This window comes from Oncorhynchus mykiss, chromosome 18 (genome assembly GCF_057628025.1).
Source record: "Oncorhynchus mykiss isolate SJ-2025 chromosome 18, ASM5762802v1, whole genome shotgun sequence".
Classification (NCBI taxonomy): domain Eukaryota; kingdom Metazoa; phylum Chordata; class Actinopteri; order Salmoniformes; family Salmonidae; genus Oncorhynchus; species Oncorhynchus mykiss.
In genome coordinates, this window is record NC_143039.1 from 13,877,129 (window position 1) to 13,904,679 (window position 27,551).

Here is a 27,551-nt window from a genome sequence, read left to right on the forward strand (position 1 = left end):
TAATGCCCCCCCTAGCCTAGACCAGTGTTAAGCCAGGATAATGCCCCCCCTAGCCTAGACCAGTGTTAAACCAGGATAATGCTCCACCTAGCCTAGACCAGTGTTAAGCCTGGACAATGCTCCACCTAGCCTAGACCAGTGTTAAACCAGGATAATGCTCCCCCTAGCCTAGACCAGTGATAATCCAGGATAATGCCCCCCCCCCTAGCCTAGACCAGTGATAAACCAGGACAATGCTCCACCTAGCCTAGACCAGTGATAATCCAGGATAATGCCCCCCCCTAGCCTAGACCAGTGATAAACCAGGATAATGCCCCACCTAGCCTAGACCAGTGATAAACCAGGATAATGCTCCACCTAGCCTAGACCAGTGTTAAGCCAGGACAATGCTCCACCTAGCCTAGACCAGTGATAATCCAGGATAATGCCCCCCCCTAGCCTAGACCAGTGATAATCCAGGATAATGCCCCCCCCCCCCCTAGCCTAGACCAGTGATAAACCAGGATAATGCTCCACCTAGCCTAGACCAGTGTTAAGCCAGGACAATGCTCCACCTAGCCTAGACCAGTGATAAGCCAGGGCAATGCCCCCCCCTAGCCTAGACCAGTGATAAACCAGGACAATGCTGGGACATTTTCAGCTTCCAGGAATTGTGTACGGATCCTTGCGACATGGAGTTTGCATTATCATGCTGAAACATGAGGTGATGGTGGTGGATGAATAGCAGGACAATGGGCCTCAGGACCTCCTCACAGTGTCATTCAAATTGCCATCAATAAATTGCAATTGTGTTCTTTGTCCGTAGCTTAAACCTGCGCGTACCATAACCCCACCGCCACCATGGAGCACACTGTTCACAATGTTCAGCAAACTGCTCACCCACACAACGCCATCCGGTCTGCCGTCTGCCCGGTACAATTGAAACCGGGATTCATCCAGCCTGCCAGTGGTCATCGAAGGTGAGCGTTTTACCCACTGAAGTCGGTGATGACGCCAAACTGCAGTCAGGCCAAGACCCTGGTGAAGATGGCGAGCACACAGATGAGCTTCCCTGAGACGGTTTCTGACAGTTTGAGCAGAAATTCTTTGGTTGTGCAAAACCCACATTTTCATCAGCTGTCCGGGTGGCTGGTCTCCGATGATCTCGCAGGTGAAGAAGCCGGATGTGGAGGTCCTGGGTTGGCGTGGTTACACATGGTCTGCGGTTGTGAGGCAGGTTGGACGTACTGCTGTGTCCCGTGTGGCTCATTTGGTAGAGCATGACGCTTGCAACGCCAGGGTTGTGGGTTCAATTCCCACGGGGAATATGGAAATGTATGCACTCACTGTAACTCGTTCTGATAAGACCATCTGCTAAATTACTCAAAAGTAAAAAATGTAGAATGTACTGCCAAATTCTCTAAAATGACGGTGGAGAGGCGGCTTATGGTAGAGAAATGAACACTCTGGCAACAGTTCTGGGATCTTTTATTTCAGCGTATGAAACATGGGACCAACACTTTACATGTTGTGTTTATATTTTTGTTCTGTATAAAAGGACAGAGTTAGGAAGGTATTTTGTTATCAATCTGTTATCAAACTTCAGTATCCAGCTGCTCATTGAATCGCACCACACAACAGATATCTACCAGCAAATATGTATTGTACCTCTCCCTCCCTCCCTCCTCCCTACCACTCTCCGGTCTCACCTCGTTGCCCGGCGCCAAGCGACCGTTGGCTGTTATAATTATTAGGCCTGCTGCTTCGTGAAGTTTCAACTCTTAACGAGGGAGAAACCAGCCACTCAGTGCTAGCTATGTGTAAGACATAAATTAGCCTAATGAGCTAATTAAAGGATTGGCATGAAATAGCCTGATGAATGAACCCACTGGCTGTAATGCAGTAGTAGCAGTAGTATTGATTCACTAAGCCAGGGACAGGGATATAGACCGACACGAATGATGTTGGGTGCTGCCACCCGGTGGACCCAAGGAGAACAGCATCAACACAATAGGAGTTTCAGAATAATGAATGTGGAGTGTTGTTCGTCTTTATTTTTCTTTCATTAGTTTTACAACATGGGCCTACTTTGTGGACTTGTATATTTAATGAATTGATAACTGTGAATTGACCCCCGACCTCTGTCTCTTGTGTGTTCAGTTTAAGGTGCGTGTTCTCAGTCAGCTGGTATCCACGCTGAGCGCTCACATGCCTGAGAAGGTTCCAGAAGACACCAGCAGCATCCTGCGTTCTCCGATGCCTGGCTCCGTGGTCGCCGTGTCTGTCAAACCTGGAGACGTGGTAAGAACGTACATGTTACATAGATCCGAGACACTGGTACGTAGAGCATCCTGAACAGAGCGGTAGCGTCATGCCTGGTACGTACAGCATCCTGAACAGAGCGGTAGCATCATGCCTGGTACACAGAGCATCCTGAACAGAGCATCCTGAACAGAGCGGTAGCGTCATGCCTGGATCTGTGGTGACTTTGTGGTGTCTGTCAAGCCTGGAGATGATGTGGAGGACATGTTACATGTTACATACATGTTGTTGCTGGATATTAGTTGTTACATACATGTTGTTGCTGGATATTAGTTGTTACATGTTACATACATGTTGCTGCTGGACATGAGTTGTTACATGTTACATACATGTTGTTGCTGGATATTAGTTGTTACATGTTACATATATGTTGCTGGATATTAGTTGTTACATGTTACATACATGTTGTTGCTGGATATTAGTTGTTACATGTTACATACATGTTGTTGCTGGATATTAGTTGTTACATACATGTTGCTGGATATTAGTTGTTACATGTTACACACATGTTGCTGGATATTAGTTGTTACATGTTACATACATGTTGCTGGACATTAGTTGTTACATACATGTTGTTGCTGGATATTAGTTGTTACATACATGTTGTTGCTGGATATTAGTTGTTACATACATGTTGCTGGATATTAGTTGTTACATGTTACACACATGTTGCTGGATATTAGTTGTTACATGTTACATACATGTTGCTGGACATTAGTTGTTACATACATGTTGTTGCTTGATATTAGTTTCACCTCCTCATCCATCAATGATTTAACCTTGTAAATCAGCACTCAATGATGGAGATGGAATGCTGGTTTATCAATATTGCATGTGGCGTCTGGCGCCAGTTAATGCATCTGTCTGTCTGTCTGTCTGTCTGTCTGTGTGGAGTGAGTCAATGCATCTGTCTGTCTGTCTGTGTGGAGTGAGTCATGCTATAGACGCTACATCATTGTATGTAGTAATGATGTAGTGTTGTTCCCCAGGTGGCTGAAGGCCAGGAGATCTGTGTGATCGAGGCCATGAAGATGCAGAACAGCTTGATTGCTGCTAAAGCTGCCAAGGTCAGGCCAATGGACACCCTCCCCCGCCATAACACCAACCTACACTACAACACATTACCACACCTCCCATTACACTAACCTACACTACAACACATCACCACCCCCCCCCCCCCCCCCCATTACACTAACCTACAGTACTACATTACCTCACACTACAACACATTACCCCACACGCACTGAATTACTTTCCTCATCACCACAGTCAGACGGCTAGTTTCTATGACAACAGACCTTTCTGTGGTTCCCTCCCAGGTGAAGAGTGTCCACTGTAAAGCAGGAGAGACGGTTGGAGAGGGAGACCTTCTGGTCCAACTGGAGTAGGATCTAACCTACGACCTCTAACCTCTGCCCTCCCACCTCTGACCTCGCTCGTCAGGGATTGGCTTCGAAGTCCGGTTGAAGGAATTCTGGGACAAAGGAATGAACAGGATACTAGTAGACTAGATGGACCGTTCCCCAGTCTGTCCTTGTTGTTTTGTTCTGATGTTTTGGTCTTCCTGTGGTACTAGTAGGCTACACTCTCCAGTATTGGCTCCTGGGATTCGCTCGTTCTAGGAATTTTCCTCTGAAAAAAACTGAAAAACAAGATGGACGCCGTGGACCTGTTTTAGTGCCTTCAGCCTCTGAAAAGAGGATTGTCCTGTTAAATATGATGAATACTGTATCTTAGCTACATGTCACTAATCATGTGTAATGTTCTTCCTCACCAGCCTGGTCTCAGATCTGTTTGTGCCATTTTGCCAGGACGTCTGGGACCAGGCTAGCGCCTCTCATTTCAACGTAATGAAACACTTGTGTATCAGAGTTTAGAAACCTGGTTATAGTAAAACGCTACTCTCTTAGGTGGAGTTACGTTTGCCTTTTTTAAAGGATATGTCTCAACCCCAATTTCAGCCTTTGTCCAACCCCTTGACATTGTTAAGAAAACAATGCATTCAGGTGAGAAGTTGTGGATGGGGGGGGGACTTGCTCATAAATATTCATTTTGGGGGTGGGTTAATGTAGTTGTATCTGATCCCAACACTCTCTCACTGGGGGGGGACTTGCTCATAAATATTCATTTTGGGGGTGGGTTAATGTAGTTGTACCTGATCCCAACACTCTCTCACTGGGGAGGACTTGCTCATAAATATTCATTTTGGGGGTGGGTAAATGTAGTTGTATCTGATCCCAACACTCTCTCACTGGGGGGGGACTTGCTCATAAATATTCATTTTGGGGGTGGGTTAATGTAGTTGTACCTGATCCCAAACCTCTCTCACTGGGGGGGACTTGCTCATAAATATTCATTTTGGGGGTGGGTAAATGTAGTTGTATCTGATCCCAACACTCTCTCACTGGGGGGGACTTGCTCATAAATATTCATTTTGGGGGTGGGTAAATGTAGTTGTACCTGATCCCAACACTCTCTCCCTGACCAGAAGTCCACTGACACGCTCTGATAATAAAATGATGTGCATCGCGAACAAATACGGCTCTGGAAAGTTAGCTCACAGTTGTTATGTGCTGACTTCCTGACATCTATTGCCACTTGCAGTGTAAGTTCGAATCCCTTATTGGGGGGGGGGGGGGGGGGGATAGTTGAAATGTGGACTCATATTTACTGCGGTATTGTGTTGGGAGGAAAGGGCAGTCATCACCTTGTAAATGAAGGGGCTCAACTCAATCCAAACCACATTGCAGTATTTACACAGTATCTCTTTTTTCCAATGGTCAAATTAACACACACTGGTCTTGGGTACTGTATGAAAACCTACTACTACTACCAGGGCGACCCCTCTCACAGGTATGCTTTCACTTTTCAGAATTAGAAGTGTGTGTGTGTGGTCACGGGATGAATATATGAAATAAAGGATTTGAAGAAAAAAAATCAATCTTCCCCAGTTGGGATTAGAACTCACAACCATTGAACTATGGAGCCAACTGTAGCAGACTGCTCCACCAATCAGTCAAGTTAACATGACCACTGTCATCTATTTCTTGTTACGATGGATGTAGCTACGAATACAGTTGAAGTGGGAAGTTTACACACACCTTCAGCCAAATACATTCTAACTCAGATTTTCACAATTCGTGACATTGAATCCTAGTAAAAATTCCCTGTTTTTGGTCAGTTAGGATCACCACTTTATTTTAAGAATGTGAAATGTCAGAATAATAGTAGAGAGAAGGATTTATTTCAGCTTTTATTTCTTTCATCACATTCTCAGTGGGTCAGAAGTTTACATACACTCAATTAGTATTTGGTAGCATTGCCTTTAAATTGTTTAACTTGGGTCAAACGTTTCAGGTAGCCTTCCACAAGTTGGATTAATTTTTGCCCATTCCTCCTGACAGAGCTGGTGTAACTGAGTCAGGTTTGTAGGCCTCTTTGCTCAAACAAGCTTTTTCAGTTCTGCCCACACATTTTCTATGGGATTGAGGTCAGGGCTTTGTGATGGCCACTCCAATACCTTGACTTTGTTGTCCTTAAGCCATTTTCCCACAACTTTGGAAGTATGCTTGGAGTTATTGTCCCTTTGGAAGACCCATTTGTGACCAAGCTTTAACTTCCTGACTGATGTCTGGAGATGTTGCTTCAATATATCCACATAACTTTCCTCCCTCGTGATGCCATTTATTTTGTGAAGTGCACCAGTCCCTCCTGCAGCAAAGCACCTCCACAACATGATGCTGCCACCCCCGTGCTTCACGGTTGGGATGGTGTTCTTCGGCTTGCAAGCATCCCCCTTTTTCCTCCAAACATAACGATGATCATTATGGCCAAACAGTTCTATTTTTGTTTCATCAGACCAGAGGACATTTCTCCAGAAAGTACGATCTTTGTCCCCATGTGCAGTTTCAAACCGTAGTCTGGCTTTTTTTATGGCAGTTTTGGAGCAGTGGCTTCTTCCTTGCTGAGCGGCCTTTCAGGTTATGTCAATATAGGACTCGTTTTACTGTGGATATAGATACTTTTCCTCCAGCATCTTCACAAGGTCCTTTTCTGTTGTTCTGGGATTGATTTGCACTTTTCACACTATAGTACGTTCATCTCTAGGAGACAGAACATGTCTCCTTCCTGAGCGGTATGACGGCTGCGTGGTCCCATGGTGTTTTGAATGTGGTACCATCAGGCGTTTGGAAATTGCTCCCAAGGATGAACCAGACTTGTGGAGGTCTACAATTTCTTTTGATTTCCCCATGATGTCAAGCAAAGAGGCACTGAGTTTGAAGGTAGGCCTTGAAATATATCCACAGGTACACCTCCAACGTACTCAAATGATGTCAATTAGCCTATCAGAAGCTTCTATAGCCATGACATCATTTTCTGGAATTTTCCAAGCTGTTTAAAGGCAGTCAACTTAGTGTATGTAAACTTCTGACCCACTGGAATTGTGATACAGTGAATTATAAGTGAAATAATCTGTCTGTAAACAATTGTTGGAAAAATTAATTGTGTCATGCACAAAGTAGAAGTCCTAACCGACTTGCCAAAACTATAGTTTGTTAACAAGACATTTGTGGAGTGGTTGGTAAACAAGTTTTAATGACTCCAACCTAAGTGTATGTAAACATCCGACTTCAACTATACATACGTATCATTTTGTATTTTTTCTTGGTATACCAGATTGATGTGTTTGAAACGGTAAGCTAAAACGTTGAATTTGGTCATGTGCGGGTATGTGCCTTCACTGCCTTTTGTATGTTGTGTAGCGTCAGTATTCAAGGAAGCATCATGCTAAATATACTGGCCCACTCCACAACCTGCATCTAGAAGGGAGTGGATTTCATACTGAACCCCTCCCTTTGATGACGTAGGGGCGCCTCTACATCACCATGTCGATGGTAGAGTTGAACCACTTGGGACAAGGAGCTAGATTTATTACTGAAAGACCTGAATATATCACTTTTGCAAAAAACTGTCAAAATGAAGACCAGGGTTGATGTGTTTCACTATAACTAAGCCTAAAACATCCTGGGTTTTGTCTTGAAAGTTACTCTTTAAATACTGTAGGGACTGGTAGAGGGACTGGGCGTACTGTGGGGACTGGTAGAGGGGCTGGACGTACTGTGGGGACTGGTAGAGGGGTTGGACGTACTGTAGGGACTGGTAGAGGGGCTGGACGTACTGTGGGGACTGGTAGAGGGGTTGGACGTACTGTGGGGACTGGTAGAGGGGTTGGACGTACTGTGGGGACTGGTAGAGGGGCTGGGCGTACTGTGGGGACTGGTAGAGGGGTTGGACGTACTGTGGGGACTGGTAGAGGGGTTGGACGTACTGTGGGGACTGGTAGAGGGGCTGGGCGTACTGTGGGGACTGGTAGAGGGATGGACGTACTGTAGGGACTGGTAGAGGGGTTGGACGTACTGTAGGGACTGGTAGAGGGGCTGGACGTACTGTAGGGACTGGTAGAGGGGCTGGACGTACTGTGGGGACTGGTAGAGGGGCTGGACGTACTGTGGGGACTGGTAGAGGGGTTGGACGTACTGTAGGGACTGGTAGAGGGGTTGGACGTACTGTGGGGACTGGTAGAGGGGTTGGAAGTACTGTGGGGACTGGTAGAGGGGCTGGAAGTACTGTAGGGATTGGTAGAGGGGTTGGACGTACTGTGGGGACTGGTAGAGGGGCTGGACGTACTGTAGGGATTGGTAGAGGGGTTGGACGTACTGTGGGGACTGGTAGAGGGGTTGGAAGTACTGTGGGGACTGGTAGAGGGGCTGGAAGTACTGTGGGGACTGGTAGAGGGGCTGGACGTACTGTAGGGATTGGTAGAGGGGTTGGACGTACTATGGGGACTGGTAGAGGGGTTGACGTACTGTAGGGACTGGTAGAGGGGCTGGATGTATCGATCTCTCTCTCCACACACTCGCTCTCCCTCATCCACCCCAGTGGGTCTTATAGATCTGTTTTGGTTCTATATTGCCTGTGCTTATGTCCCAAATGGCACTCTATGGGCCCTGGTCAAAAGTAGTGCACTTCATAGGATGCTGCTTGTCAGCGTGTGGTGCTTCCATCCCATACTGAGGACGCTACATGTACTGTAATGGTGAAACCCCCGACCAGGACAGCACCTATGGTTCTGTGACATCATCATTACCCAGGGGTTCCTCTAGAGGAAAGCCTACCTATTATATATCGTGTGCATTGTGTCGCCTGTAGAGACTTGATTTGCTTTAGAGTGTAAAATGTGTATTTTATCTGATTCACCTAGCCTGAGTCCCAGATCTGTTTTGTGCTGTAAAGCCAACTCCTATTGGCATCATGTCATGTGTAGTTGACTAAACAGATCTGGGACTCAGTCTACTGGTGACCTCCTGTTGAAGGCAGAACAGCTTGAGACGGCCCTGGCCCAAAGTAGTCCACTATACAAGGAGTAGATTGGCTGCTCGGTGTCCAAGTTCAAAGATCAGGACTCGCAGTACAGCAGAGCTCTGAATGAGACGCCAGGCTTTAAGGAATGTAGACCTACACCTCTAAATCATGATGTGTTTCTACTTGCTGTTTGGAGCTCATTTTGGAACGATGTTGAACGACACGGTCTGACTCAGATGTACCCAAGCTGAACCACAGAATACAATTCATTGTTTTACATACAGTGCCTTGCGAAAGTATTCGGCCCCCTTGAACTTTGCGACCTTTTGCCACATTTCAGGCTTCAAACATAAAGATATAAAACTGTATTTTTTTGTGAAGAATCAACAACAAGTGGGACACAATCATGAAGTGGAACGACATTTATTGGATATTTCAAACTTTTTTAACAAATCAAAAACTGAAAAATTGGGCGTGCAAAATTATTCAGCCCCTTTACTTTCAGTGCAGCAAACTCTCTCCAGAAGTTCAGTGAGGATCTCTGAATGATCCAATGTTGACCTAAATGACTAATGATGATAAATACAATCCACCTGTGTGTAATCAAGTCTCCGTATAAATGCACCTGCACTGTGATAGTCTCAGAGGTCCGTTAAAAGCGCAGAGAGCATCATGAAGAATAAGGAACACACCAGGCAGGTCCGAGATACTGTTGTGAAGAAGTTTAAAGCCGGATTTGGATACAAAAAGATTTCCCAAGCTTTAAACATCCCAAGGAGCACTGTGCAAGCAATAATATTGAAATGGAAGGAGTATCAGACCACTGCAAATCTACCAAGACCTGGACGTCCCTCTAAACTTTCAGCTCATACAAGGAGAAGACTGATCAGAGATGCAGCCAAGAGGCCCATGATCACTCTGGATGAACTGCAGAGATCTACAGCTGAGGTGGGAGACTCTGTCCATAGGACAACAATCAGTTGTATATTGCACAAATCTGGCCTTTATGGAAGAGTGGCAAGAAGAAAGCCATTTCTTAAAGATATCCATAAAAAGTGTTGTTTAAAGTTTGCCACAAGCCACCTGGGAGACACACCAAACATGTGGAAGCAGGTGCTCTGGTCAGATGAAACCAAAATGGAACTTTTTGGCAACAATGCAAAATGTTATGTTTGGCGTAAAAGCAACACAGCTGAACACACCATCCCCACTGTCAAACATGGTGGTGGCAGCATCATGGTTTGGGCCTGCTTTTCTTCAGCAGGGACAGGGAAGATGGTTAAAATTGATGGGAAGATGGATGGAGCCAAATACAGGACCATTCTGGAAGAAAACCTGGTGGAGTCTGCAAAAGACCTGAGACTGGGACGGAGATTTGTCTTCCAACAAGACAATGATCCAAAACATAAAGCAAAATCTACAATGGAATGGTTCAAAAATGAACATATCCAGGTGTTAGAATGGCCAAGTCAAAGTCCAGACCTGAATCCAATCGAGAATCTGTGGAAAGAACTGAAAACTGCTGTTCACAAATGCTCTCCATCCAACCTCACTGAGCTCGAGCTGTTTTGCAAGGAGGAATGGGAAAAAATGTCAGTCTCTCGATGTGCAAAACTGATAGACATACCCCAAGCGACTTACAGCTGTAATCTCAGCAAAAGGTGGCGCTACAAAGTATTAACTTAAGGGGGCTGAATAATTTTGCACGCCCAATTTTTCAGTTTTTGATTTGTTAAAAAAGTTTGAAATATCCAATAAATGTCGTTCCACTTCATGATTGTGTCCCACGTGTTGTTGATTCTTCACAAAAAAATACAGTTTTATATCTTTATGTTTGAAGCCTGAAATGTGGCAAAAGGTCGCAAAGTTCAAGGGGGCCAAATACTTTCGCAAGGCACTGTATCAACTGTTTTCTTCAACATATTTCTACTAATCATAAACGAAACATGTCCCCGTGGAACAATGTATTCAGTGACTGAAGGCATGTGGTGTCCTTTTCACAGAGCACTGTGGTTGGCTTAACTCAGGGGTCAGGTAGGTGCTGGGGGGGGGGCATCGTCATGGTTACCAGATGCTCACTGTTTTGATTGGAGGTACTTCACTCAGAACCAAAAACATCAGGAGGCATCTGAAAAGCAGTCTCTTCGCTCGTTATGTTCCATTCAAACAACACCCTCTGCTGCTCTTCAGTTTTCACTCCAACAACACCCTCTGCTGCTCTTCAGTTTTCACTCCAACAACACCCTCTGCTGCTCTTCAGTTTTCACTCCAACAACACCCTCTGCTGCTCCTCAGTTTTCACTCCAACAACACCCTCTGCTGCTCTTCAGTTTTCACTCCAACAACACCCTCTGCTGCTCCTCAGTTTTCACCCTAACAACACCCTCTGCTGCTCTTCAGTTTTCACCCTAACAACACCCTCTGCTGCTCCTCAGTTTTCACTCCAACAACACCCTCTGCTGCTCCTCAGTTTTCACCCTAACACCCTCTGCTGCTCTTCAGTTTTCACCCTAACAACACCCTCTGCTGCTCTTCAGTTTTCACCCTAACAACACCCTCTGCTGCTCTTCAGTTTTCACCCTAACAACACCCTCTGCTGCTCTTCAGTTTTCACCCTAACAACACCCTCTGCTGCTCTTCAGTTTTCACTCAGGCTACTTGCTGCTCTTCAGTTTTCTCTCAGGCTACTTGCTGCTCTTCAGTTTTCACCCTAACAACACCCTCTGCTGCTCTTCAGTTTTCACCCTAACAACACCCTCTGCTGCTCCTCAGTTTTCACTCCAACAACACCCTCTGCTGCTCCTCAGTTTTCACCCTAACAACACCCTCTGCTGCTCTTCAGTTTTCACTCCAACAACACCCTCTGCTGCTCCTCAGTTTTCACTCCAACAACACCCTCTGCTGCTCTTCAGTTTTCACTCCAACAACACCCTCTGCTGCTCTTCAGTTTTCACTCCAACAACACCCTCTGCTGCTCTTCAGTTTTCACTCCAACAACACCCTGTTCTGCTCTTCAGTTTTCACTCCAACAACACCCTCTGCTGCTCTTCAGTTTTCACTCCAACAACACCCTCTGCTGCTCCTCGGTTTTCACTCCAACAACACCCTCTGCTGCTCTTCAGTTTTCACTCCAACAACACCCTCTGCTGCTCTTCAGTTTTCACTCCAACAACACCCTGTTCTGCTCTTCAGTTTTCACTCCAACAACACCCCCTGCTGCTCCTCAGTTTTCACTCCAACAACACCCTCTGCTGCTCCTCAGTTTTCACTCCAACAACACCCTCTGCTGCTCCTCAGTTTTCACTCCAACAACACCCTCTGCTGCTCTTCAGTTTTCACTCAGGCTACTTGCTGCTCTTCAGTTTTCACTCAGGCTACTTGCTGCTCTTCAGTTTTCACCCTAACAACACCCTCTGCTGCTCTTCAGTTTTCACTCAGGCTACTTGCTGCTCTTCAGTTTTCACCCTAACAACACCCTCTGCTGCTCTTCAGTTTTCACCCTAACAACACCCTCTGCTGCTCTTCAGTTTTCACCCTAACAACACCCTCTGCTGCTCTTCAGTTTTCACTCAGGCTACTTGCTGCACTTCAGTTTTCTCTCAGGCTACTTGCTGTCACACATGAAGCCCTTTTACTGCCATCGGTGGTGTTTTCAAAGATCATATGGATTCACTTCTCATAGAGATGCCAACGTGTACTAAAATTGATGGACCTGACAGGAGAGACAGGTTTTGAGTCAAATCCATTTCAACCTGCTCACTGTGTTCTACTAGACACACATCATGATTTAACCTTTGTGTTTATCATGCTGGGAAGATGTTAAGCTGTTTTATAAATGACTCTGGGAAGATGTAAAGCTGTTTATAAATGACTCTGGGAAGATGTAAAGCTGTTTTATAAATGACTCTGGGAGATGTAAAGCTGTTTATAAATTACTCTGGGAAGATGTAAAGCTGTTTATAAATGACTCTGGGGAGATGTAAAGCTGTTTAAATGACTCTGGGAGATGTAAAGCTGTTTATAAATGACTCTGGGAGATGTAAAGCTGTTTATAAATGACTCTGGGAGATGTAAAGCTGTTTTATAAATGACTCTGGGAGATGTAAAGCTGTTTATAAATGACTCTGGGAAGATGTAAAGCTGTATATAAATGACTCTGGGAAGATGTAAAGCTGTTTATAAATGACTCTGGGAAGATGTAAAGCTGTTTATAAATGACTCTGGGAAGATGTAAAGCTGTTTATAAATGACTCTGGGAAGATGTAAAGCTGTTTATAAATGACTCTGGGAAGACGTAAAGCTGTATATAAATGACTCTGGGAAGATGTAAAGCTGTTTATAAATGACTCTGGGAAGATGTAAAGCTGTTTATAAATGACTCTGGGAAGATGTAAAGCTGTTTTATAAATGACTCTGGGAAGATGTAAAGCTGTTTTATAAATGACTCTGGGAAGATGTAAAGCTGTTTTATAAATGACTCTGGGAAGATGTAAAGCTGTTTTATAAATGACTCTGGGAAGATGTAAAGCTGTTTATAAATGACTCTGGGAAGATGTAAAGCTGTTTATAAATGACTCTGGGAAGATGTAAAGCTGTTTTATAAATGACTCTGGGAAGATGTAAAGCTGTTTATAAATGACTCTGGGAAGATGTAAAGCTGTTTATAAATGACTCTGGGAAGATGTAAAGCTGTTTATAAATGACTCTGGGAAGACGTAAAGCTGTATATAAATGACTCTGGGAAGATGTAAAGCTGTTTATAAATGACTCTGGGAAGATGTAAAGCTGTTTATAAATGACTCTGGGAAGATGTAAAGCTGTCTGTGATGCCTCTGCCATGTCTCAGAGTTGACAGGAAGGAATCCTATTCCAATATGAATAATTCAACTGTTAATGCATTACCACATACTTTAGGCCACTCCAAACTAACCACGGGTCAGTGGCGTACTATTCAAGCTCTTCAGAAGGAGACGGCTTGTGTTTTGTATTGAAACTTGATCTCAGCCTGCATCCCAAATAGCAACCTGGGCCCTGGTCAAAACTAGTGGACTGCACAGGGAACATCAGGTTCTGGTCCAAAGTAGTGCACTATGTAGGGTATAGGGTGCCATTTGGGATGCATTCTGAATTGTCATTGTGAACAGCTAATGTAAGAAGGTATTAGTGTTATGGACTGTCACTGTTCTGAACTGTGCTCCTGTCTGTCATCATAGTAATTAGAAAGGTCTATTTATCCCGACTGTGAGAACTGCAGCTTCCTCAGGCTACATAGTAGATCACATCAGATCAGTGCCATCTATCACAGCTCCCTCTAAGCAGAGTCCTATATATATAGAGAGAAATGGCTCTGCCTCACACATCCTTCCTGCTACATCAGACCACCACACACAGATCTGGAAATCTTGTTTTATTACATCAAGGCTGTCAAAACACAGGAAACTGGCAAATCTCTCCCTCTCTCTTGCCCTCCACCTCTCCATCCTCACCCCCTGTCCATCGTCTCCCCCTCACCCATACTCTACCCCTCACCCACACTCTCCCCCTCACCCACACTCTCCCCTCACCCACACTCTCCCCTCACCCACACTCTATCCCTCACCCACACTCTATCCCTCACCCACACTCTATCCCTCACCCACACTCTACCCCTCACCCACACTCTCCCCCTCATCCACACTCTCCCCCTCACCACTCTACCCCTCACCCACACTCTACCCTTCACCCACACTCTAACCCTCACCCACACTCTACCCCTCACCCACACTCTATCCCTCACCTACACTCTATCCCTCACCCACACTCTATCCCTCACCCACACTCTATCCCTCACCCACATTCTATCCCTCACCCACACTCTATCCCTCACCCACATGCTATCCCTCACCCACACTCTACCCCTCACCCACACTCTATCCCTCACCCACACTCTATCCCTCACCCACACTCTATCCCTCACCCACACTCTATCCCTCACCCACACTCTATCCCTCACCCACACTCTACCCATCACCCACACTCTCCCCCTCATCCACACTCTCCCCCTCACCACTCTACCCCTCACCCACACTCTACCCCTCACCCACACTCTAACCCTCACCCACACTCTACCCCTCACCCACACTCTACCCCTCACCCACACTCTATCCCTCACCCACACTCTATCCCTCACCCACACTCTATCCCTCACCCACATTCTATCCCTCACCCACACTCTATCCCTCACCCACACTCTATCCCTCACCCACATTCTATCCCTCACCCACAGTCTACCCCTCACCCACACTCTACCCCTCACCCACACTCTATCCCTCACCCACACTCTATCCCTCACCCACACTCTACCCCTCACCCACACTCTATCCCTCACCCACACTCTACCCCTCACCCACACTCTACCCCTCACCCACACTCTACCCCTCGCTCCTTCATCTTTCTGTCCCAGGCAGCATTGAGTAACTTCATGTACATTTCTGTAAAGCAGCAGCAACATCTCCCAGTCCTCCATTCAAACTCCCAAAATGAGGCCACACACCCCTCTCTCTCTTATGTTGGTTGTTGTAACGTAACAAAGTTAGGCCTCAGTTGAAGCCTCAGACCGTAGTGACTCTCATGACCAGCTCCCGGCTGCTGTTGCTGGGCTGTGGAAGCTGGGGATGGACTTGAGTGGGGCGGGGCTCCTGCTGCGTTGTCCAGAGGTGCTGGGTGAGCAGGTGGAGGATGTTGTACGCACAGTGGTGGTCTGGCAGGGATGGTGGCCCCTGCTCCGACATTGAGTCCTGCGTTGTCACCGTCGTCAGGCTGGCGGTTGCGGCTGTGGTCACAGTGTAGCCAGGCGCGGAGGCGGCCACCGCGGCCATGAGGGAGGAGGTGGAGGGGGAGACCATGTCATCCCCCGGCTCTGCCCCGGGAGGAGCACTCGTCCTGGGGTTGGGCAGGGCCAGGTGCCTGGGCGTGAGCCTGGATCTCTGGTGGTCCTCAGTGTCTTTGATTTTGTCGTAGTTGAGCACCTTCCACTGTTGGTTCACTGCCTGCCAGCGGTTAAAGATCCTGAACACTGAGGGGCCTTCATGGACGATCAGCGCTTGAACGAGAGAGAAGAAGAGGGGGAGGTTGTCAGTTACACATGAATACATCCTGAATCCAACATGTTGGTAGTGTTGGTTAATCACACAGTGAGTCCTCCAGAGCTCTGTCTGGGGAGTCATATATGTCCCACCTCAAGTGTCCTGATTGGAGAAGAGGGAATGAAGGAAGAGGAGAGGAGGAGGGAGGTGTATTCCATAGGGGACTATGTTGCAAACAACTAGAATCCCCTGGCTTGTGTATCTTTTCCCCCCAATAAATCAACCAAGGAAGAAGAAGAAGAGGAGGAGGAGGAGGAGGAGTTCCTCTGTGTGCCGGCCTCACCGATGCAGACGAGGTCCATGAATCCGTACATGGCGTAGCAGATCTGGAAGAGCAGGTCCTGGCGCTGCCACTTGGCCGAGGGGCTGAGGGACGACCACACCAGCCAGGAGATAGAGGACATGAGGAACAGGCTGCCCAGCACGGCTGCTGCTATCTGGACCTTCTCTATCACTGTCAGAGAGATGGCCTGCCACTGGAGGGAGGGAGGGAGGAGGGATGGGGAGGAGGGAGGAGGGATGGGGAGGAGGGAGAGGGAGGGGGAGGAGGGATGGGGAGGAGGGAGAGGGAGGGGGAGGAGGGAAGGGGAGGGAGAGAGGGGGAGAGAGAGGGAGGGGGAGAGAGGAGGGATAGGGAGGAGGGATGGGGAGGAGGGAGGGAGGGAGGGGGAGAGAAGGGAGGGGGGGAGGATGGAGGAGGGAGGGGGAGAGAGAGGGAGGAAGAGAGAGATCATCATCCCATACTATTCATACACACTATACACTAGTATTAACCCTCTCTCTCTCTCTGCAGTGCTGTGTGATATACACCCAATTAGAACTCTCCTCTTCATCCCCTAAAACCCTCCCCCCTGACTCAAGTCCAAGAGCTGGCGAGTCCCATCACAGCTGTCCCTACCTGGAGCGGGTTATTGGTGCTGATCGCTACCACGTGATACTTGTAGTAGCAGAGCTCACAGCTCCAGGAGCCCCTCTCACTGATCCACTTGATGAGGCAGGGCTCATGGGTGCAGCGGACAGACCCACTGCAGCGACACGGGCTCAGCAGCTCCCCCTGTGGGACACAAAGGAAAATGCTGCTATTGGTTTGTCTTACAGTGAGCCAGCTGAGTGTCGGCCAGGGTGCTGACCAGTGATTTACATATCCACTAGATGAACAACAGGGGGCGCTGTATTGAAGCCATCGCCCCTCCATCTTGACACTCCGACACCGGTGTCAAAAATATTTTGGAATCTAAAGAAATGCATGTATTAACGTCTACATTAGATGTAGCCATGTTTACTCTATCACAGCCTTAATGCAGACTTTTAAATGATATTATGTGAGATAAACATATCATATATGAAAACATTTTCCTTCAAATATATATTTGTTACATTACTAATGTTACTGTCCACACTAAAACAAAAAATTCTTATATACATGTCATTTTGTCCTTGAAACATTTCATTGAAATACTGTAGAATTCCATTCATTCTTATGGACGTCTGTTCCTACTGGGGAGCACCAATATGGCCGACACATGGCTTCAAAGCCTCTCATTGGCCAATACGTAGCATCAGCAATCCAGGGTTTATGTACATAATTGGCGCTGCCACAGGGTTAATCTGGCACCATATTCTCTATATAGTGCATCACTTTTAGCCAGAGCAGGAGTAGTGCACAATGTAGAGAATAGGGAGACACATTATCTCTACATGTCCTGTGCACCACAGCTCTGGAGAACAGTCGATCTGGAGCCTTGTCTCTAGAGTTACCAGTAACGTGCCCTTCAGTTCTGCACCTACATGTCCTGTGCACCCCAGCTCTGGAGAACAGTCGATCTGGAGCCTTGTCTCTAGAGTTACCAGTAACGTGCCCTTCAGTTCTGCACCTACATGTCCCCACTGACTCTGTATCTGTCACAGTGTGGATTCTACAGCGTGTTTCCTCCAGACAGATAGACAGGGCTGTGGTTTCTGCTTTCTTACCTCCCAAAGCTCATGTAATCTGTTTGAACAGAGACCTCCTCAGAGATGAATCCTTAACGCTCTTATCTTGTTATGTGTGAAAGTTTGTGTGTGTAGTGCGTGTGTGTGAGCGTGTGTGATTCTCACATCAGTGCGTTCTACCGTGAACTTGTCATTTATAATCCTCTCAGAGAGAGTGATAGAGATTTATCAGCTCAGTGAGAGAAAGTGAGAGAGAGTGAGATGACACGTTAGTGTGTGACACTCATTAAAAAGTGTATTTTTATCATCAGTGTTACCAATATAATGTATTTATTCTGGTTCCAGACATCTCACAGCTACCATGGTTATCATGACCAGGTCACATCCTCTCTGGTTCCAGACATCTCACAGCTACCATGGTTATCATGACCAGGCCACATCCTCTCTGGTTCCAGACATCTCACAGCTACCATGGTTATCATGACCAGGCCACATCCTCTCTGGTTCCAGACATCTCACAGCTACCATGGTTATCATGACCAGGCCACATCCTCTCTGGTTCCAGACATCTCACAGCTACCATGGTTATCATGACCAGGCCACATCCTCTCTGGTTCCAGACATCTCACAGCTACCATGGTTATCATGACCAGGCCACATCCTCTCTGGTTCCAGACATCTCACAGCTACCATGGTTATCATGACCAGGCCACAGCCTCTCTGGTTCCAGACATCTCACAGCTACCATGGTTATCATGACCAGGTCACATCCTCTCTGGTTCCAGACATCTCACAGCTACCATGGTTATCATGACCAGGCCACATCCTCTCTGGTTCCAGACATCTCACAGCTACCATGGTTATCATGACCAGGCCACATCCTCTCTGGTTCCAGACATCTCACAGCTACCATGGTTATCATGACCAGGCCACATCCTCTCTGGTTCCAGACATCTCACAGCTACCATGGTTATCATGACCAGGCCACATCCTCTCTGGTTCCAGACATCTCACAGCTACCATGGTTATCATGACCAGGCCACATCCTCTCTGGTTCCAGACATCTCACAGCTACCATGGTTATCATGACCAGGCCACATCCTCTCTGGTTCCAGACATCTCACAGCTACCATGGTTATCATGACCAGGTCACATCCTCTCTGGTTCCAGACATCTCACAGCTACCATGGTTATCATGACCAGGCCACATCCTCTCTGGTTCCAGACATCTCACAGCTACCATGGTTATCATGACCAGGCCACATCCTCTCTGGTTCCAGACATCTCACAGCTACCATGGTTATCATGACCAGGCCACATCCTCTCTGGTTCCAGACATCTCACAGCTACCATGGTTATCATGACCAGGCCACATCCTCTCTGGTTCCAGACATCTCACAGCTACCATGGTTATCATGACCAGGCCACATCCTCTCTGGTTCCAGACATTTCACAGCTACCATGGTTATCATGACCAGGCTACATCCTCTCTGGTTCCAGACATCTCACAGCTACCATGGTTATCATGACCAGGCCACATCCTCTCTGGTTCCAGACATCTCACAGCTACCATGGTTATCATGACCAGGCCACATCCTCTCTGGTTCCAGACATCTCACAGCTACCATGGTTATCATGACCAGGCCACATCCTCTCTGGTTCCAGACATCTCACAGCTACCATGGTTATCATGACCAGGCCACATCCTCTCTGGTTCCAGACATCTCACAGCTACCATGGTTATCATGACCAGGCCACATCCTCTCTGGTTCCAGACATTTCACAGCTACCATGGTTATCATGACCAGGCCACATCCTCTCTGGTTCCATACATCTCACAGCTACTATGGTTATCATGACCAGGCCACATCCTCTCTGGTTCCAGACATCTCACAGCTACCATGGTTATCATGACCAGGCCACATCCTCTCTGGTTCTAGACATCTCACAGCTACCATGGTAATCATGACCAGGCCACATCCTCTCTGGTTCCAGACATCTCACAGCTACCATGGTTATCATGACCAGGCCACATCCTCTCTGGTTCCAGACATCTCACAGCTACCATGGTTATCATGACCAGGCCAAATCCTCTCTGGTTCCAGACATCTCACAGCTACCATGGTTATCATGACCAGGCCACATCCTCTCTGGTTCCAGACATCTCACAGCTACCATGGTTATCATGACCAGGCCACATCCTCTCTGGTTCCAGACATCTCACAGCTACCATGGTTATCATGACCAGGCCACATCCTCTCTGGTTCCAGACATCTCACAGCTACCATGGTTATCATGACCAGGCCACATCCTCTCTGGTTCCAGACATCTCACAGCTACCATGGTTATCATGACCAGGCCACATCCTCTCTGGTTCCAGACATCTCACAGCTACCATGGTTATCATGACCAGGCCACATCCTCTCTGGTTCCAGACATCTCACAGCTACCATGGTTATCATGACCAGGCCACATCCTCTCTGGTTCCAGACATCTCACAGCTACCATGGTTATCATGACCAGGCCACATCCTCTCTGGTTCCAGACATCTCACAGCTACCATGGTTATCATGACCAGGCCACATCCTCTCTGGTTCCAGACATCTCACAGCTACCATGGTTATCATGACCAGGCCACATCCTCTCTGGTTCCAGACATCTCACAGCTACCATGGTTATCATGACCAGGCCACATCCTCTCTGGTTCCAGACATTTCACAGCTACCATGGTTATCATGACCAGGCTACATCCTCTCTGGTTCCAGACATCTCACAGCTACCATGGTTATCATGACCAGGCCACATCCTCTCTGGTTCCAGACATCTCACAGCTACCATGGTTATCATGACCAGGCCACATCCTCTCTGGTTCCAGACATCTCACAGCTACCATGGTTATCATGACCAGGCCACATCCTCTCTGGTTCCAGACATCTCACAGCTACCATGGTTATCATGACCAGGCCACATCCTCTCTGGTTCCAGACATCTCACAGCTACCATGGTTATCATGACCAGGCCACATCCTCTCTGGTTCCAGACATCTCACAGCTACCATGGTTATCATGACCAGGCCACATCCTCTCTGGTTCCAGACATCTCACAGCTACTATGGTTATCATGACCAGGCCACATCCTCTCTGGTTCCAGACATCTCACAGCTACCATGGTTATCATGACCAGGCCACATCCTCTCTGGTTCTAGACATCTCACAGCTACCATGGTAATCATGACCAGGCCACATCCTCTCTGGTTCCAGACATCTCACAGCTACCATGGTTATCATGACCAGGCCACATCCTCTCTGGTTCCAGACATCTCACAGCTACCATGGTTATCATGACCAGGCCAAATCCTCTCTGGTTCCAGACATCTCACAGCTACCATGGTTATCATGACCAGGCCACATCCTCTCTGGTTCCAGACATCTCACAGCTACCATGGTTATCATGACCAGGCCACATCCTCTCTGGTCAGATGAATCCTTCACCAGGATCTTCTCTAATAAGAAGCAGGATCAACTATGTAAAGGGTCAGCAGTGATGGTGGGTAGTCTTGAATCTGCCAGGCTCACCATATCCAGGCTCACCATATCCAGGCTCACCATATCCAGGCTCACCATATCCAGGCTCACCATATCCAGGCTCACCATATCCAGGCTCACCATATCCAGGCCCACCATATCCAGGCTCACCATATCCAGGCTCACCATATCCAGGCTCACCATATCCAGGCTCACCATATCCAGGCTCAAATGTTGTTTTTCCTAAGGACCCATGCAACCTCTTTTATTAGAGAGATACAGACACACAGAGAGAGACACAGAGAGAGACACAGAGAGAGACACAGAGAGAGAGACACAGAGAGAGACACAGAGCGAGAGACACAGAGCGAGAGACACAGAGCGAGAGACACAGCGAGACAGACACAGAGAGAGAGACACAGAGAGAGACACAGAGAGATATGCAGAGAGAGAGACACAGAGAGAGAGACACAGAGAGAGACACAGAGAGAGAGACACACCGAGAGACACAGAGAGAGACACAGACACACAGAGATACGCAGAGAGAGAGAGAGACACAGAGAGAGACACAGAGAGAGACAGAGAGAGAGACAGAGAGAGAGACACAGAGAGAGACACAGAGAGAGAGACACAGAGAGAGACACAGAGAGACACAAAGAGAGACACACAGAGAGACATAGAGAGAGACACAGAGCGAGACACAGAGAGAGAGAGACAGAGAGAGACACAGAGAGACACAAAGAGAGACACACAGAGAGACATAGAGAGAGACAGAGCGAGACACAGAGCGACACACAGAGAGACACAGAGAGGGCGGAAACAGCCTTTCAAGAAGGTCATTCTCTTGCTTTCATGTTTCAGTTGTTAACACAAACACCCAGAAGAGCACTTTTCTAAAGCCAAACATCTATAATGACATCTCTCCTGTTCCTTTCTTCAGAGAAAGACAGGCAATTATCTAGACTCAATTTCACACTATCTATGTAATACAAACAGGTGGATACTACACAATAAAGACATAGAAAAGCTGGCCCTGGCTGGCAGATAAATGTATGTGTGCAGCCTGCTGTCTGGTAGTTAGGCTACAACAACGTGAGTTGAAAAGAGGTCTGAACCGGTACGTTGGTTATCCAACCTAATTCAACCTAAACCGCCCGGGGAACCAACTGTCCTGTACTGTCTGTGACAGGAATCAGAGTAGCAGAGTAGGTTCAACAAGTGTCTGAAACAGGGTTTACATTCAATAACATATTAGACTAGGCTGAGTGAGAGAGGGGGGAGGAGGAGAGAGAGAGGGGGGGGAGAGAGAGAGGGGGGGAGAGAAAGAGGGGGGGAGAGAGAGAGAGGGAGAGAGAGAGAGAGAGGGGGGGAGAGAGAGAGGGGGAGAGAGAGGGGTGAGGAGAGAGAGAGAGGGGGAGGAGAGAGAGTGGGGGGAGAGAGAGAGAAGGGGAGGAGAGAGAGAGAGGGGGGGAGAGAGAGAGAGAAGGGGAGAGAGAGGGGGGAGGAGAGAGAGAAGGGGTGGAGGAGAGAGAGGTCAGGAGGAGAGAGAGGAGGGAGGAGAGAGAGAGGGGGGGAGGAGAGAGAGGAGGGAGGAGAGAGAGAGGGGGGGAGGAGAGAGAGGAGGGAGGAGAGAGAGAGGGGGGGAGGAGAGAGAGGAGGGAGGAGAGAGAGGGGGGTGGGAGAGGAGGGAGGAGAGAGTATGAATGAATAGGAGACCTTTCAGATTGACAGACAGCATCACTGGTTCTCCTGAATGTGTTTTATTTCCTCCTCCTGCTCCCAGACTGAGCCAAAGCTTTAACACACTCTTTATACTGAGGATGCAGCTCAAATGGCACCCTAGGGGCCACCTTATGGGCCCTGGTCTAAAGTAGTGCACTAGATAGCAACTAGGGTGCCATTTGGGACACATATTAATTTATCCTCAGCGCCAAAAAGCTTTCAGCAGCCTGCCACCCAGAGACAGGCTGACTGCAACTACCACTCCAGGCAGTAGTGCTCTATAATGTGATGTCATTTAGAGCAGAGAGAGAGAGAGAGATGCTCTCTAGTGTTCTCCAACGGGCATCATCAGACACTAGACTAGTGTCTACCTAAATGTCAACACAGGGACAGACCATGAGGATGTCTTCATCACTGAGAGACTGGGTGAAGATGGGGCAAATTCAGGGGTCTTCAACTTTTTGTTACGCAAGGACCCCCGCCCAGGCATACAAGTGACCCAGAGACCCCCCACCCAGGCAAACTGGCGACCTAGAGACCCCCGCCCAGGCAAACTGGCGACCCAGAGACCCCCCGCCCAGGCAAACTGGCGACCCATGTTGGCCCTGATGCACCAGCACCTATTCAATCATCAACCCACCTTCACACTGAATTGTCTAGGTGGGCCGGATACTTTGCAGATGGGAGTTCTTCTGAGTCAGGTAATCCAAGGCCATGTGGTCCTAGCTACAGTCCCTGGCCGGATCTCAATATTCTAAAGTGGTGTCCTTTCCCTCTCCTTGGCTCCATCTGATGACGTCAAAGACCAGGACAGGTGGAAAGCAAACACCTGGAACTGGAGATTTTAGGAGAGGAATCCCCTTTAGACTATTGAGATGTACCCTGTGTTACTTGAATCCACTACTTCCCCAGGTCTTCCTCTGTCATGTTCTGTTCCTGTCTCTTCTGTCTAAGACAGGGCTTCCTCTGTCATGTTCTGTCCCTGTATGTTCTGTCTAAGACAGGGCTTCCTCTGTCATGTTCTTTTCCTATCTCTTCTGTCTAAGACAGGTCTTCCTCTGTCATGTTCTTTTCCCTATCTCTTCTGTCTAAGACAGGGCTTCCTCTGTCATGTTCTGTTCCTATCTCTTCTAAGACAGGGCTTCCTCTGTCATGTTCTGTCCCTATCTCTTCTGTCTAAGACAGGGCTTCCTCTGTCATGTTCTGTCCCTATCTCTTCTGTCTAAGACAGGGCTTCCTCTGTCATGTTCTGTCCCTATCTCTTCTAAGACAGGGCTTCCTCTGTAATGTTCTATTCCTATCTCTTCTAAGACAGGGCTTCCTCTGTCATGTTCTGTCCCTATCTCTTCTGTCTAAGACAGGGCTTCCTCTGTCATGTTTTGTCCCTATCTCTTCTGTCTAAGACAGGGCTTCCTCTGTCATGTTCTGTCCCTATCTCTTCTGTCTAAGACAGGGCTTCCTCTGTCATGTTCTGTTCCTATCTCTTCTGTCTAAGACAGGGCTTCCTCTGTCATGTTCTGTCCCTATCTCTTCTGTCTAAGACAGGGCTTCCTCTGTCATGTTCTGTTCCTATCTCTTCTGTCTAAGACAGGGCTTCCTCTGTCATGTTCTGTCCCTATCTCTTCTGTCTAAGACAGGGCTTCCTCTGTCATGTTCTGTTCCTATCTCTTCTAAGACAGGGCTTCCTCTGTCATGTTCTGTCCCTATCTCTTCTGTCTAAGACAGGGCTTCCTCTGTCATGTTCTGTCCCTATCTCTTCTAAGACAGGGCTTCCTCTGTAATGTTCTATTCCTATCTCTTCTAAGACAGGGCTTCCTCTGTCATGTTCTGTCCCTATCTCTTCTGTCTAAGACAGGGCTTCCTCTGTCATGTTTTGTCCCTATCTCTTCTGTCTAAGACAGGGCTTCCTCTGTCATGTTCTGTCCCTATCTCTTCTGTCTAAGACAGGGCTTCCTCTGTCATGTTCTGTCCCTATCTCTTCTGTCTAAGACAGGGCTTCCTCTGTCATGTTCTGTCCCTATCTCTTCTGTCTAAGACAGGGCTTCCTCTGTCATGTTCTGTCCCTATCTCTTCTAAGTCAGGGCTTCCTCTGTTATGTTCTGTTCCTATCTCTTCCAAGACAGGGCTTCCTCTGTCATGTTCTGTTCCTATCTCTTCTAAGACAGGGATTCCTCTGTTATGTTCTGTTCCTATCTCTTCCAAGACAGGGCTTCCTCTGTCATGTTCTGTTCCTATCTCTTCTGTCTAAGACAGGCCTTCCTCTGTCATGTTCTGTTCCTATCTCTTCTGTCTAAGACAGGCCTTCCTCTGTCATGTTCTGTTCCTATCTCTTCTGTCTAAGACAGGGCTTCCTCTGTCATGTTCTGTCCCTATCTCTTCTGTCTAAGACAGGCCTTCTTCTGTCATGTTCTGTTCCTATCTCTTCTAAGACAGGCCCGGCTCTGTGAATTCTAGTACTCCTACCTTTTACATGGCCATGGGAAGTGAGTAAGTTAGAAAATCATTATTTCTGTTCTCAAGCATATAATTGCGCCTGCGTGTTTGGGATCCACAACATGCACAGTGTTGAGAGGGAGGGAGAAAGAGAGAGAAAGAGACAGAGAGAGAGAGAGGATTTTTCAGCCCTTCAGCTCCATGGACAGCGCCATTGTTTTTGAAACACTTTGAAAAACATCCTTGTTAGCAACAATTAGTCATATACAGTCAATGTCTGACCATAGGTCTACCTATATGTCTATTGTCTACCTGTAAGGCCACTCACCTGTTCTGGACCTTGGAAACATATCCTGCACTGGGGAGTCCTAACACCACTGTCTGTGCGACTGTTCTGGGAGAATCTCTCCTCACACTTCTCTTTGGAGCAGTCCTCCTCGGAGCTGCCATAGTCCAGGGGTCCAGTCTGTCCCGTAGCATGCTGCCATTCCTCTGTCGCTTTAGGCTCGTTTGTCCCGGCAGAAGGAGGCTCTCCTGTCGGCGGGCCAGGGGTAGCATAACCATCCGCCTCTGGTGAAGGTGCACTCGCTGCAGAGTTGCTGTTGTCGATGGCAACATCAATGCCGATGCCGGACCCATTGCTGTCCGTGTATTGTCCGTTCATGGAGATGATCACCGATGGCGGAGCCGGGACCGGCGGTCTGAGTAAGAAAACCTTCAGGTCACTGAACAAAACGCAACAGCGGCCTTTGGACATGCCCTGGCGGCGGAGCAGCATCGGTCTCCGGCTCAACAATCCCCAGCACCATACAACCACCCCGAGAGACAACAACATGTGTCTGTTTCTATAGGAGGATACAGGTGTAGATTTCTATTCAGAAACGTGCAGAGCACATGAAGAGAAAAGGAAAAGCTTACTGTTATTTCGTTGAGGATGATCGGAAAGAGGAGTCTCCTCTGTTGTGTGTTTTCCAGTTGGGTTGAATGACATTCTTTCTCTCAACAGCTATTTTCAATTTAGCTCTGAATTCTAAACTCGAATCAGCCGGAATAAATCGAACGAGTTGGTGTGCGCGCACCACCACACATCATTTCTCAGCCTTGTCAGATAACCCTATCGTGCACTAGCCTTGGAGCTCGCTTATGCCTGTAACTAAGTAATTGCTCAGGTTACAGGAAAACCCTGACTACATATCAAACAAATAGACTTACGTGTCTCATATACCTTAGAGAAAACGGGCAGGCACATAGCTGAGCATCTGCCCATTTCATTCCAATGGCATCACAAACCGAATCTTGGGATCAAGACTATACTATTGCGATCGTTTCATTCTTATTATCTAGCCTACTCTCCCGTTGCCCTTTATCAATCCTGTGTTGTAGCCTATCTGGTTCCATTAATCCAACAGCTTTGTTTCTTTACGGCCCTTCTACCAACAATGTCCCATTACATGTTGTAATAACAGTCGCTATGTGGCCAGTGGTCCTTGATATAACCGCCACCCCCCACCCCGTTGACCAGTCGAGCCCTGTTTAAATCGTCCTTTCTCTATACTCTATCCTGATGGATGCTTTAAAGGTTAGGTCCTCGGCTGTAGTCTAATATAGTGTCCACGGTAGTTTGCGTTCGTTGCCTGTCAATTCAACGGTCTGTCTGAGGAGGTTGAGGCTATTCCCACAACAAAAGCCTACAAGATCATTTAGGGATGTCACGAACATGCCCTGGGCTTCGCTTCCACAGAGCCTAGCCTCCTACCGTCATTTTCTCTCACACGGAGCATCCTCTTTACAAGCGGGTAATCCACATATTTTAACGACATAACAGTGTTTTAATTCACCCCAAAACGGTTGGTGTCATGCCTTTGGATCGACAGGAGCAGCGAAACCGGAGAGAAGTGGTTGTTGTGGCCGTTGTCTCTGTGCTTTTGAAATCCATTCGACTCGATGGTTCTTTTCTCGCCGCGGGTTCAGCACCATTAAGGATGGGACAGCTCCCAGGCGCGGGCCCGTCTGGAACACCAGCGTGAGGCAAGAAAGGGGGCGAGCATGGGCTGGCTCGTCTCATCTCGGATAGCAACAAGATAACACTTGGGATGAATGAGATGAAATAATAGATTAAACAAGAATCCCAAACAGATATAGTATTTGACAA

The 27,551-nt window shown here is 47.6% G+C and overlaps 2 protein-coding genes across 4 annotated transcripts in view; one reads left to right on the plus strand and one right to left on the minus strand.

Annotated features, from left to right (window-relative positions):
• The window catches only part of pcca (propionyl-CoA carboxylase subunit alpha), a 47,362-nt gene extending 42,124 nt beyond the window's left edge, over window positions 1-5,238 (plus strand). For both annotated transcript variants that reach the window (XM_090207191.1, XM_090207190.1), the window contains 3 exons: window positions 2,140-2,280; window positions 3,291-3,368; window positions 3,621-5,238. In XM_090207191.1, coding sequence (XP_090063317.1) covers window positions 2,140-2,280; window positions 3,291-3,368; window positions 3,621-3,689 — 288 coding nt within the window. In that variant the 3' untranslated portion in view covers window positions 3,690-5,238. The remainder of the gene's footprint in view (window positions 1-2,139; window positions 2,281-3,290; window positions 3,369-3,620) is intronic.
• A 9,382-nt stretch (window positions 5,239-14,620) lies between these two features.
• marchf4a (membrane-associated ring finger (C3HC4) 4a) lies at window positions 14,621-27,464 on the minus strand. 2 transcript variants are annotated; one of them, XM_036951548.2, is made up of 5 exons: window positions 26,318-27,419; window positions 25,728-26,100; window positions 16,687-16,842; window positions 16,072-16,264; window positions 14,621-15,745 (listed from the first exon to the last, which is right to left on the minus strand). In XM_036951548.2, exons 2-5 carry the CDS (start codon window positions 26,061-26,063, stop codon window positions 15,255-15,257), a joined length of 1,176 nt encoding a protein of 391 aa, XP_036807443.2. In that variant the 5' UTR covers window positions 26,064-26,100; window positions 26,318-27,419; the 3' UTR covers window positions 14,621-15,254. The 2 variants fall into 2 exon arrangements, with proteins under 2 accessions (XP_036807443.2, XP_036807442.2); XM_036951547.2 differs by having other exon boundaries at window positions 25,728-27,464.
• Window positions 27,465-27,551: the final 87 nt, after the last annotated feature.